This window comes from Cricetulus griseus (assembly GCF_003668045.3).
Source record: "Cricetulus griseus strain 17A/GY chromosome 1 unlocalized genomic scaffold, alternate assembly CriGri-PICRH-1.0 chr1_0, whole genome shotgun sequence".
In the NCBI taxonomy this organism is placed as follows: Eukaryota; Metazoa; Chordata; class Mammalia; order Rodentia; family Cricetidae; genus Cricetulus; species Cricetulus griseus.
In genome coordinates, this window is record NW_023276806.1 from 67,511,917 (window position 1) to 67,525,623 (window position 13,707).

The window sequence follows — 13,707 nt, forward strand, 5'->3', positions numbered from 1 at the left end:
GAAAACTGATCCTGAGACCAGTGTTCTGTATGACCCCTATGTCAGAGTAGCAACTCAGTGAAAGGCTCAACACTTCCTGTTGAGTAAGTACTTGCCACTCTCAGGTGCTTAGGTGATGTACCTACTCTACCTCCAGAGGGTTAATAATTTTACTGTCCTTCTCTGAAGTTATTTTGACAAGATATTGTTAAGTAAAATTAAACTACTTCAAAGATGACTGTTGTCATCAGAGAGATGAGAGCATTTTCTGGATTAATATAAAAACACATGTTATGTGTTGAGTCCTATAGCATGGGTGGCCTTCTGAGTGACTCCATGTACAAATAGGTGGTTAGGAAATTTTCTTGAAGTCTTCACTTACTGATATCTGGAGAATATAGATTTGGGCAAACCCTAACGACACATACAGTCTAAACAGTTACACCACATTGTAAATAATGGTACAACAAATGGTTTCTTTGCCTTTGTTGACTTGGTTCAAGCAGTTTTCATAATATAAAGTGACTGTAAAAGATGAAAATTTAACTTTTTTGGTTATAGTAAAAAATTGTCTAATAGAGGATCTTTCTGCAATAATTGAATTTTTCAGTTGAGCAACATACCTGTGATCTCAGAACTCTGGAAGTATAGGCTGCTGGAGAGTCATCAAATATTTAAGGCCAGTTTGGTCTGAATAGCAACTTGTCTTATTATTGAACCATCTCCTTTTTTTTTCTTTAAACAGTGTTTTTTATGCAAGTGTGGGGGACAGAATTTGCATCCCTAGAACCCACATAAATGCTGGTGGATGTGGAGGCTTGCCTGTAATTCTAACTTTGTGAGACAGAGTCAGGGGATCCCTAGAGCCAGCTGACTACTGAGACTAGCTGTATCAGTAAGCGCTGGGTTTAATGGAGAGACCCCCCCCCCACTTCCACACATACACTTTAGTTAAGGTGAAAGCGTGATTGAGGATAGGTCCAGCATCAACCTCCGTCTACCACATGCATGCACATAGTCATACACATGCATGTCCCCACACATACACACGCACGTGTATGTGCTCAAATGTTGAGATTTATCCTGCTGAACCAGGCAGCTTTCTGAAGTTACTGACATCAGTCAGAGTACAGTGCTTCGTATGTTGTCAAACAACTCTACTTCATGTGAATCAGTTGTTAAAAAATGCTTCATTTCCTTTGCCTCCATGCCAACAGACACACTTTAGGAGGTGATTAAAACATAATCAACATTGTCTTCAATGAAGACTAGAGAGCTCGACTCAAGACAGCAAAGCTTGAGTGCTCCTTCCTAGCCACCATCCCATTGAACTTAGATGACAATGAAATTTGCATGGCCCAGATTTCTTTTCTCCTGCCCTTGACCTTGAAAGTCTCTGGAGAATGAAGCTGATCTGCTGTAGAACAGCATTCCTTCAGCATGGTTCCTAAGCCAGCTAGTTGATTTATCCAACTTTCTGGATGAATTTTTCGGAGGGGGCAGTGTGGGTTCCTGTAATCCTGTCTATTCTTTGCAGCTCTCGTAGGAGTGTATCTCCCAACAGTAAGAGTGGGGAAATCAGGTTGAGCCTGACAAGCTTGGAGCATCTCTAAAAGTCCATTAGGGACGTCCAGATCAGGGCTTTTAGTACATTTTCCACTTGTCATCCTCTTTTGCCTAACACAAGTTGTACATAACCTGCTTATAGGCATATAAAATGATATAGCACTTACAGAAAATAAATGAAACACTTTATTTTATTTGCACTTGAAATTTGTTTTATTACATTTGTTTATGTGTGTATGTGTGGGCATGCATACCACCTTGAGCATAAGGAGGACAGAGGAAAACTTTAGAAGTCTGTTCTCTCTGGGGTCAAATGTAGGTCATCAGTGTTGGCAGTAGACTGAGGCTATCTGGTCGTACCTGAGAAATTTATTTATTTTACCTCTGTGTATGTGTGTGTGTGCCTATTCGACTTTATGTTTACCAGGTGCATGCCAGCACCCATGGAGGCCAGAGGGTTCCTGGAACTGGAATTATAGGTGGTCCGGACCTCACCTATGTAGTCTCATTTTGGGTCTTTTCTCTACAGTAGACTAAGAACAGTCTGAGAGCAGGGGTCTTAGATATTCAATAAATGCATTGACTCAGAAATCTAAGATGTTTTACACAAATAAATGTTGATATTGGTTGGTTGGCTCTAGATAGTTATATATATTTTGAAAAATTGGATTCTGTTTTAGCTAATGAAATATTTCATAGTCAGGGGAAAACATAATCTTTGCAAGCTTGCCGGTGTGGAAGGAATGCCTTTTTTTTTGTTTGTTTGTTTTTGTTTTTGTTTTGAGACAGGGGACAGGGTTTCGCTGTGTAGCTTTGTAGACCAGGCTGGCCTCGAACTCACAGAGATCCATCTGCCTTAAAGGTGTGTACCACCACCACCTGGCTTACTTTTTTTTGTTTGTTTTTGAATGCTTTTTATATAATACTTTCTGTAACTCTCACTGCCCTCTTCCTCCTCAAGTATGAAAAGCAGATGTGCCATACACCTCTGCATAATAAATTCTTTGCAGAAGAATAATTTTGAGTTAAAATTTGAATAAAATATTAAAGGAAGGAAATGAGTATTTGGGAGAACAGTTGTAAAATTGGAGTATAATGCAATAATACCCTGGAAGTTAAAAGACAAAGAGAATAATATTTCATGAGGTTTTAAACCATGGACATGGGTATTTTATGGTTGTGTTATGTGGAATAAAGGGAATTAGATCTCTCTGACAGTGATCGTTAAGCTACTTTCTTCAGTACTCATAGGCAAAGAGGTGTCTGGCTAGGTCTTTCCCCCTCATCCCCATGTTACCACTAACTTTTATCTCTTTTACTGGTAAGCAAGCTGCCACCCTGAGGGCTAGAGATCTGCTTCTGCTTACCATTGTCATCATTTACTGAATGTTTTAGTTGCAGTTATTGAGTGAGACATTTTGCTTGGTTCGTTTCCTCTTACCACTTAACAACATCTGGAGAGAGTGCATTGTCCTCTACAGGGAGGAAGCTTAGGCTCAGAGAGGACAAAGTAATGGCTGTTTAGTCTAGTGGTGAGAGGTGGGTATGACACTTTAGGCTTTAAACATCCCCCACTCCAGGCAAGTGGAGTTCTGTGTTCCTGGTTGCTTTGAACTTGGCATTCCTAAAGCTGCTTTGCTCCACCATCTACTGAGACGGGACTGGTGATAAGAGGGTAGAGCCCTCCTAGGTGGGACTGCTGTTTTCACAGAGGAGGTCCATGGGGGCTTGTCTGCTTTTGCCCTAGGAAGCTACCCCAAGGAGTTGCCATTTGTGATCAATTAGATGCTCAGCCTCCAGAGCCACGAGAAATATATTCCTGTTTTTATCAGTCACCTAGTGAGATTGGTAGTTAATATCAATTATCAACTTGGCAAGATCTAGAAATCAGCTAGGAGACAAACCTCTAGGCATGTCTGTGAGGGAGTCCCTAGCTTCTTTGGGAAGACCTGCCCTAAGTGTAGGTGGCTCTGGGACCCAAACTGAGTAAAAATGAGAAATACAGCTTAGTACTTGGATTCATTGCCCTCTGCTTCCTGATTGTGGATACAGTTGCCTTTCATTCCTGCAGACATGCCTTCCTGGCATGAAGGACTGTATCCTCAGAGTACAAGCCCAGATGAACCCTTCCTTAAGTATTGCTTTTATCACACAGTGAAGATTAACAAATATACTTGGGTTATGGATTTTTGACATGCTGGCAGAATTGATTTGGACACTACTCTTGAGAGGCATCTGTAGTAGTAGAGAGAAATAATCTGGACTATTTAACCGCTTTGTCTCTCTTTAAGAGTCAGTCAGGCTTGGGGGCTGGAGGGATGGCTCAGTGGTTAAGAGCACTAATTGTAGTTGGTTGTTTTTACTCTTTACTCTTTTTTTTTGGGGGGGGTTGCCATCCAGCTCCCAAATAAATACACACACAGTCTTATTCTTACTTATAAATGCCTGGCTTTAACTTGGCTTATTTGTAGCCAGACTTTCTTAAATTATCCCTTCTACCTTTTGTCTCTGGTTTTTTCCCTTTCTCTATTTCTGTATACCTTTCTTTACTTCTTACTCCGTGGCTTGTTGTGTAGCTGGGTGGCTGGCCCCTGATGCTTAGTTGGTGTGTGGAATTGATGTAATGTGCTTCACAATTCAAAGCACTGAGCCAACTATATACTCTAACTAGATTCCATTCCTAGTAAGTGTATGTCCTCTGGCCTTTACACCTTTATGTTAGGAATTATCTTATTTCCCCGCCTAAGTCCTGGCCAAGTTATATACCTTGTGCCTAACCTGTTGGAGTTTTGGGCATAGTGTTTGTGACTATGCTTCATTTAGAAGTAGTTAGATGTGTATTCCACAATGGGATGATGAATGCATTTTATCATAAAAATCATCACAAGATTAAAATTCCCATTGTGAGCTCTATGGATGGCTCACACTTGACCAGGTATGAGGAGCTGAAGGCAGACTGTGCATCTGTTAGTTTATGCTAGTGTATGAGGTCCATTTTCGGCCTCATTTGTAGGATTTCTGTTTTCACATTTAGCTAACTTCTTAGAGAAACTCCCAAATCTCTTGTCAGAAACCTCTGTCTGACATACCTCTGTCTTCACAGCTGTGTCCACATTGGCTTTTCTGCACTTCCCTTGGTGGAAAGCATCATAAACCTGACAGTTGGATGTAGCTTCAGGAGAGGACTTTGCTTAGCTTTCAGATGCATTGAAAGAATGTGGTCCTAGAGGTCAGCCACCTCATTTTGTGTTTGCAGCAGCTGAAGGCATCAAGGATGCTCTGGAGGCCTGACACACAAGGGTAGAGTGCCCACAGTACCCCAGCCAGAGCAGGGGGTTTTGTGTTACTTTGCTGATTCCCATACTTCTTAATTCTGTCCTCTGTACAGTTTGGTTAGAACACCCAATTAAATTGTTCAACACAGTAAACTAATAAAACAGCCTTACTTTTTCCTACTCTGTTTTTCTTAAGCAGCTACATGGGAGATTCATCTACTGAAGGATATGACCACATTAGACTACAGTGCACTCAGCTCACAAACGCTAGACTTCAAGAAGAGCAAACATACCTGAATGTGTTTTTCCTTGGTCACATTCTTTTGGAGACATTTTTCTTTAGTTTTGGAAATTAAGAAAACATTGAAATTCCTAAGATTTACTGGTATTAAACCTTAATTGCCTTTCCATGTTTTCTTCTGCATTACCTTGTTTAAGCGTGGTGTATGTGTGTCTGTCAATATATCTGTCATTTTCTCTAGGCATGAAGAGTCTATGTGCTTCAGGCTTAATTGGATTTCGTTTTCCTCCTGAAGTCGTCTGCCTGCTCCTACTGTGAGAATGAGAAATAATCTCAGAGTTCAGATTTTATTTCATGAAATTCCTGACTTGAACATCAGGATCATTTATAAACTAGTTAGTGGCATTAGACAATTAATTATAACAATGTGAGAGACTGTTATGACTAACACAAAAGTAGTCTCACATGTAGCTATCCCTCAGCTGACATCATTCTCAATAGTGGAAAACTGTAAAAGCTTTTACTTGAAGAGGAGGAAGAGATACTCACACTTACCCCTCAAACAACCAGCCTAGCACCAAGAATCCTAGCAACAGATTTTAAAAAGAAAAAGGGTCTCCTAACAACTCTTTTTTTCTTCTTTTTTTAATTTAAATTAGAAACAAGCTTGTTTTACATGTTAATCCAAGTTCCCTCTCCCTCCCCTCCTCCCTTGCCCCTTCTACCCCCTATCTCATCCCTTATCTGCTCCCCAGGGAGGGTGAGGCCTTCCATGGGGGAGCTTCAAAGTCCATCATATCATTTGGAGCAGGGCCTAGGCTCTCCCCCGTGTGTCTAGGCTGAGAGAGCATCCCTCTATGTGGAGTGGGCTCCCAAAGTCCATTTGTGTATTAGGGATAAATACTGATCCACTACTAGAGGCCCTGTAGATTAACCAGACCTCCAAACTACATCCACGTTTAGGGGGTCTGGGACAGTCCTATGCTGGTTTCCCAGCTATCAGTCTGGGGTCCATGAGCTCCCCCTTGTTCAGGTCAGCTGTATCTGGGGGTTTCTCCAGCCAGGTCTTGACCCATTTGCTCATTACTCCTCCCTCTCTGCAACTGGATTCCAGAGTTCAGCTCAGTGTTTAGCTGTGGCTGTCTGCTTCTGCTTCTATTAGCTACTGGATGAAGGTTCTAGGATGACATATAAGGTAGTCATCAACCTCATTATCAGAGAAGGGCGTTTAAGGTAGCCTTTCTACTATTGCTTAGATTGTTAGTTTGTGTCATCCTTGTAGATCTCTAGACATTTCCCTAGTGCCAGGTTTCTCTTTAAACCTATAATGGCTCTATTATGGTATCTCTTGTCTTGCTCTCCTCTATTCTTCCTCCAACTCTATCTTCCTACTCTCTCATGTCCTCCTTTCCCCTACTCTTTCCCCTCTTCTCTTTCTCCTAAATCCCTCTTCCCTCCCCCATGCTCCCAATTAGCTCAGGAGATCTTGTCCCTTTCCCCTTCTCCAGGGGACCATGTATGTCTCTCTTAGGTTCTTCCTTGTTTCCTAGCATCTTTGGTGGTATGGATTGTAGGCTGGTAATCATTTACTCTATCTAAAATCCATATGAGTGAGTACATACCATGTTTGTCTTTTTTGTGACTGGATTACCTCACTCAGGATGGTTTCTTGTAGTTCCATCCATTTGCCTGTGAATTTCAAGATTCCATTGATTTTCTCTGCTGAGTAGTACTCCATTGTGTAAATGTACCACATTTTCTCCATCCATTCTTTGTTGAGGGGCATCTAGTTTTCTAGATTTCTAGTATTTCCAGGTTCTGTCTATTACAAATAATGCTGCTGTGAGCATGGTTGAACAGATGTCCTTGTTGTATGAATGTTCATCTTTTGGGTATATGCCTACGAGTGGAATTTCTGGATTGAGGAATCGACATACTGATTTCCAAAGTGGCTGTACGAGTTGGCACTCCCACCAGCAGTGGAGGAGTGTTCCCCTTTCTCCACATCCTCTCCAGCATAAACTGTCATTGGTGTTTTTGATTTTGGCCATTCTGACAGGAGTAAGATGGTATTTCAGAGTTGTTTTGATTTGCATTTCCCTAATGGCTAAGGATGTTGAATACTTTCTTATGTGTCTTTCAGCCATTTTAGATCCCTCTATTGAGAATTGTCTATTTAGTTCTGTACCCCACTTTTTTATTGGATTATTTGGTGTTTTGGAAACTAGCTTCTTGAGTTCTTTGTATATTTTGGAGATCAGTCCTCTGTCAGATGTGGGGTTGGTGAAGATCTTTTCCCGGTCTGTGGGCTGCCCTTTTGTCTTGCTGACTGTGACCTTTGCCTTATAGAAGCTTCTCAGTTTCAGGAGGGCCTATTTATTAATTGTCAATGTCAATGTCTGTACTGGTGTTATGTTGAGGAAGCGGTCTCCTGTACCAATTTGTTGGAGGGTACCACCTACTTTCTCTTCTAAGAGGTTCAGTGTGGCTGGATTTATGTTGAAGTCTTTGATCCATTAGGACTTAAGTTTTGTGCATGGCGATAGATATGGATCTATCTGCAGTCTTCTACACTCCAGGATCCAGTTATGGCAGCACTATTTGTTGAAGATGCTTTCTTTTTTCCATTGTATAATTTTAGCTTCTTTCTCAAAAATCAGGTGTTCAGGCTGGAGAGATGGCTTAGAGGTTAAGAGCACTGCCTGCTCTTCCAGAGGTCCTGAGTTCAGTTCCCAGCAACCACATGGTGGCTCACAGCCATCCGTTATGAAATCTGGTGCCCTCTTCTGGTGTGCAGATATACATGGAAGCAGAATGTTGTATAATAAATAAATAAATAAATAAATAAATAAATAAATAAATCTTTAAAAAATTAGCATCTTAAAAAAAATCAGGTGTTTGTAGGTATGTGGATCCATATCAGGGTTTTCAACAGGTTTCCATTGGTCTACCTGTCTACTTTTGTGCCAATACCAAGCACAAAAGTACATAGTTTTCAGGACTATGGCTCTATAATAGAGCTTGAAGTCAGGGATGGTGATGCCTCCGGACATTCCTTTATCTGAACAACTCTTTCACAGGTATTGTAGCAAAATAGCAATATTAGTTATGAAGTAGCAACGAAAATAATTTTATGGTTGGGGGGTCACCAGAATATAAGGAACTGCATGAAAGGGTCACAGTATTAGGAAGGTTGGGAACCACTGCTCTGTGTGCTAGATTGTAACTAGGGTTTGTTTTCAGAGTGACCAGGGAAAGTAAAAACCTTACCTATGTGTTCATATCCCATCTACCAGTGACTGTTTCAGATGAACTAGGGTGAGGCTTGTGTCTAATTAAGGAACCTACTTTTTTTTTTTGATGCAAACTGCTTGAGGCCTTATTGTTGTTTAACGAGCTACCCCCATGTTAGCTCGGGTCTTTCACCCACCCACCATGGCAGATGGCTAGCAAAGACAGTTCGAAGTGGCTGCATAGAGATCTTAAAGGGCAGCGTAAGGGGAGTGTCTAGGGGTATGCACAGGCTCAGGATTGGTGTGCCTCCAGGCTTGGAGGGAAGGAACCTACTTGTTAAAGGGGCTTTTTCTTAACTCATTAAAGAATAATTGTGAGAAACTAATAGTTTGTAAGCTCAGTGTGTGCAGAAAACTGTGTGTATGTGTGTCTGTCTCTGTCTCTGTCTCTCTCTCTGTCTCTCTGTCTCTCTCCCTCTCTCCTCTGTCTCCCCCTCCCTCTCTCCCCCTCTTTCCTTCCCTCCCTTCCCCCCCCTCTCTGTGTGTGTGTTTGTACATGTGTGCACCATGGAACTGTGGGGTTCTATTCTGTGGACACCTTGACTATTCTATGGACACTTTCCAAATTACAGAACTGGTCTCTGTATTTCTAGTAAGAACATTTTGAAGGGAAAAGGTGGGAGAGGGAAGGAGTTATAAATACCCATAACTGCACAGGCAACTGAAGGGGCTTGCTACCTGTTTGTTTCTGTTCTGAGCCCGTGTGTAGAAAAAAAAAAAAATGAAGACTTAAGGCAAAAACCGGGTCGCTGGCTGGTATCTCAGCTGTGCAGGGGCGGGTTGATCCAGGGAGGTTGATGTAGTGGATCTGCTTGCTTGCTTTTCTTTTTACCTTGTTATAAGGGATTAACACTGACTTACTCACCATCTCTCTGTCTTAAGAAACAAATACCTTCTCTCACTAAGGTTTTTTTTTTTAATATATTCCTCTGTTACACATGTTGGGTCAGAACATTCATCAAATTTTCATCATACATAAAAATGGCAAGAATTTTTATAACCATTACTTTTCCTGTAAAATTAAATATCACCATTATGCTTTTCTCACTAATACATGCGTGTGCGTTGCATAGCTCTATTAATTTGATAGCTTTTTGAAATTCTATGCAGTTTTCTTGTGATCATACTGTGAAAATGATTCTATGGAGATGAGAACTCGGGTGGCGATGGTTGGGATTTCAGGGTGCTGCTGTAGAAACGGTGTTATAGCTTAGATTGGTTCCCTGCTTCTCCCAGCAGGACCCTAACTGTCCCTCTAGAAAGGGACATTGCATGTCCTGAGCACTCCTGTACACATCCCTTGATCTGTCACTCAGCTTATGCAGGTGCCTTTGGGAGTCTCTGAGGTTCTCTATTAATCAGGACTTGGAGAACATTTTATAATAAACATTAATAGCTTGTTCTCAGGCTCCCTTTTTCACTATTTTGGTTAAAATATTTATGACTCATCCGATATAATTACTATATGAAGAATGAATCTGTTTGTACTAAATATATGAAATAATGTATTTCTATGAATTGTAGCACAGAGAAAATCTTAGTATATAACCTTGCATGTCAAAAAGTCAATGCCAAAAGAATTGAGTAAGTTATATATATTTTTTGAAAAGTAACAGCTTTTCAGTAGGAATTTTAGAAATTTTGGAATGTAAAAAATTTAGATATCAATAAGTGAGTAGACAAGTAGTATAACTTCTGTGCTTTTTTAAATTAAAAACCTGATTAAGCTTTGTGAGAAATTACTGTATAATTTTAACTTAATATCTGCTCCCATTTAAGAAAATATAGAAAAGGTTGTTTACTTGAAGTTATAGTTTATTTTAAACTTATATCCTTCAGGCTAAACAGCGCCTGAGCACAATACTTTTTGAGGAGGCACACCTTTTACTTTCCAGTGCTTCAGTAATTGAACAATGATACAACAACTGGATGTAATTAAGCCAGCTGTGTAAGGATGTAGGACTGAAATTAGAAGGATTTTAATTGTTTTTAATGAATATATTTGTGATACAATTATTTCTTTTTTTTTCTTTTTCTTTTTTTTTTTTGTTTTTGTTTTGGTTTTCGAGACAGGGTTTCTCTGTGGCTTTAGGGGCTGTCCTGGAACTAGCTCTTGTAGACCAGGATGGTCTCGAACTCACAGAGATCCGCCTGCCTCTGCCTCCTGAGTGCAGGGATTAAAGGCGTGCGCTGCCAACACCCGGCGATACAATTATTTCAATCAGAATGAACTGTTTATTTTATTTTTGAGACAGGGTCTCAAAAGTGGCTAAAGTGGCTTGAAACTTCCTGCATAGCCTAGAGTATCCTTAAACTTTGTGGCAATCCTCCTCCCCCTGCCTCTTGCTCCTAGAACTATAAGCATGAACTACCATACCCAGTGCGATCACCCCCCCCCACCCCCCAGTATGTAGCTTAGGCTGGCCTTGAACTCACAGTCTTTCCACTTTACCTTCTGAGTAGCTAGGATTACAGGATTGCACCATATCACCAGGGCTGGTCAGAATGAGATTTTATGAAGAATAAATTACTTAGTTTGCTTTTGGAATTAGGAAGTACTTTGTAATTTGGCTACTTGGTCCATTAATTCTGCAGCTAATGATACTGAGAATGGAAGTGTGGAGTAATGACTTATCAAAGGTGACACATTTGGGTAAAATAAAACTCAGATCTCACTCTTAATTTCTGGGCCTAGTGCTTTTCCAATTTTACCTGTCATTCTCTGAAAACCAATCTAGGTAATTTACAAGAAAGGGAGGCGGGAGCATGGTAAAGGAAAAGCACATTGTAGTTAGTGCACCCCCTTTCTGTGACCACGGGTTTAGGAGCTGGCTTCCAGGTTTCCAGGAGCTGTTGCTTAGACATAATGCATCCATGCTTACTGTGGCCAATGCTCAGATATCTGATATTGTGCTAATACAATTAATGTTTGCTTTTTAGGTGAGAGTTACGTGTGTGCCTCCAATGAACCGTTTCGTAAAGTTGATTACACCAAAAACGTTAATCCGAACTGGTCTGTGAACATCAAGGGAGGTACAACCCGAGCCTTGGCCGTGGCCTCTGTGAAAAGTGAGGTGAAAGAAAGCAAGGATTTCATCAAACCCAAGTTAGTGACTGTGATTCGAAGTGGAGTGAAGCCTAGAAAGGCCGTGCGGATCCTTCTGAATAAAAAGACTGCCCATTCCTTTGAGCAGGTCCTAACGGATATCACAGAAGCCATTAAACTAGACTCAGGTGTGGTCAAGAGGCTGTGCACCCTGGATGGAAAGCAGGTAAGGAGCTTCTTCCCACGACTGGCCGCCTTGCCTTCATTAGTTTACCTGTTGATTATCTTTGCTGGTGTTTGAAGAGACAGTCTGGGACTTGCTGTGGAGTACAGGCCTCGCTTGAACTTGGGATCCCCCGTCCTCCCAAGTGCTAGCATTAGAGGTGTTCAGCATGTCTAAGTTTTGCGCTGCTGCAGTTATGTATTCAACAACAGAATGTAATGGTCTCCTGGGAGTAATCGAAGCAAGTTTGCATAAGGAGTATGTGTGTGAATTAGCCTTTGGCAAGAAAGATGGTAGGGCCTCTCATTTCTCCAGATATCTCAATCCTTGTAATCTTCAGTTTGTAGAAGGAAAGATGTAAATTTCCAAGGAAAAGTTGAGGTGGTGCCTATGTTAAATGAGATATTTTCCAGGAATAACTAGTGTTTTGTTTGTATATCACAGAAATAAAAATTAAAAATGTTTAACATATTTTCCTCCATTATGTGTAATTGGGAAAATGCATTTCGAAAGGAAGTATTGTCACAGGAATGTCCACGTACATTAGACAATAGGGGCATTTAGTCAGCATTTCTGAAAAGTGAATAGTTGGCTGGGAAATACGTAAGTAGAATTATGGGAACAATATATCAAAGAATCTAATATGCTCTGAAAACTTGGGCACGGTATAAAAACATCATAAGTAGTGATGTGAAAGGTTAGTTTTGCCAGAAGTTGATTATTCTTAAAGACAAATGGGCTTCCAAAGCATGTTTTCCCAAATTGCATAAAACTAAATTATTTATATTTATATTGCATTAAAATTTTAGTTCTCAGTATTAAATTTCTTCATTTTGTTTCTTTGCTCAGCATTCCTTACTTTGAAATTTTTGTCTCCTGTAAAGCTGAGAAAGTGCACTATATAGACCATCAGAGAAGTATCTTCCAGATAGCATGACAAAGCTTCCGATTGTCTAAGACCAGATCCAGTGACTAGGCCTCTTGCTACATTATTTCACCAAAATTTCAATATAGGTTCTAGGGCTTGGGAGTTAGCCCAGGGGGAAAGTTTGTGCTTGCTGTGTTCAAGGCCCAGGGTTCAGTCCTCAGCACCAAAAATGAATAAGAAAGGGCAGGCATGACGGCATCGCCTTTAATCCTTGCACTCAGGACATAGTGAGACTCTGTCTCCAAACAAAACAAAAAGAGGAGAAGAAGCAGCAGCAGCAATAACAACAACAACAACAAAACAAAAACAAAGTAACCCAGAAAACTTAGGGAAATAACAGATTCTGAGGTCTTAACAGAGTAGAGTAAGAGTAGAATACTGGAGTTAATGATCAGATAGCTCCGTCCACAGTGTGAGCAGAAACAGACACCTGCACAAAAGAATTGATGCCCAGCACAGTATAACACAAAACAGCCTAAGATTTACTCGACACGTATGTGAATGTGAGTCAGGCCACTGGAAAACGTAGTTGAATTTTTCTTTGGGCCACCAGCCAGCTTCCATATAAAGAGGCAGAGACTTCTTATTAAGAAAGCTTGGCCATAGTTTAGGCTTGTTCCTCACTAGCGCTTATAACTTAAATTAACCCATTTATATTAACATGCATTCCATCATATGGTGTAACCGCTCTTCCATCTTGCATCTCCTGTTTCCCCTCCAATTTCCTGGAATCTCCCCATGCCTAGATCCCTCCCTCCCTCCCTCCCTCCCTCCCTCCCTCCCTCCCTCCCTTCTTTCCTTTCTTTCCCCAGAAATTTCGCTTATATCTCCTGCCTAACTATTGGCCATTTAATTTTTTATTACACCAATTATAGAAACACACCTTCACACAGTGTACAAATATCCCACCACACATATACAAAAAAAACCCCAAGATAAGGTGAATTAGAAAGATGGTTGTGGTTGGCACAGGGAAGACAGGAAGGAAAGAGACAAATATTTAACGTATCTAACCAAAAGAAAAAAATAACCTAAATATGCCAAAGTAGAAAACCATAAAAATATGGCATAGCTGGTTGTGATGGCACATGCCTGTAATCCCAGCACCTGGGCATCTGAGGCAGGTAGATCACAAGTTCAAGACCAGCCTGAGTTT

At 40.8% G+C, this 13,707-nt stretch overlaps 1 protein-coding gene across 8 annotated transcripts in view; it reads left to right on the plus strand.

Moving 5' to 3' along the window:
* Dclk2 (doublecortin like kinase 2) overlaps positions 1–13,707 on the plus strand; it is a 123,087-nt gene that overhangs the window by 2,709 nt on the left and 106,671 nt on the right. For all 8 annotated transcript variants that reach the window (XR_004771948.1, XR_004771946.1, XR_003480651.2 and 5 more), the window contains exon 2: positions 11,295–11,626. Coding sequence is in view for 4 of the 8 variants with exons in the window: in XM_035451281.1 (XP_035307172.1) it covers positions 11,295–11,626 (332 nt within the window). In the remaining 4 variants the exon portion in view is untranslated. The remainder of the gene's footprint in view (positions 1–11,294; positions 11,627–13,707) is intronic.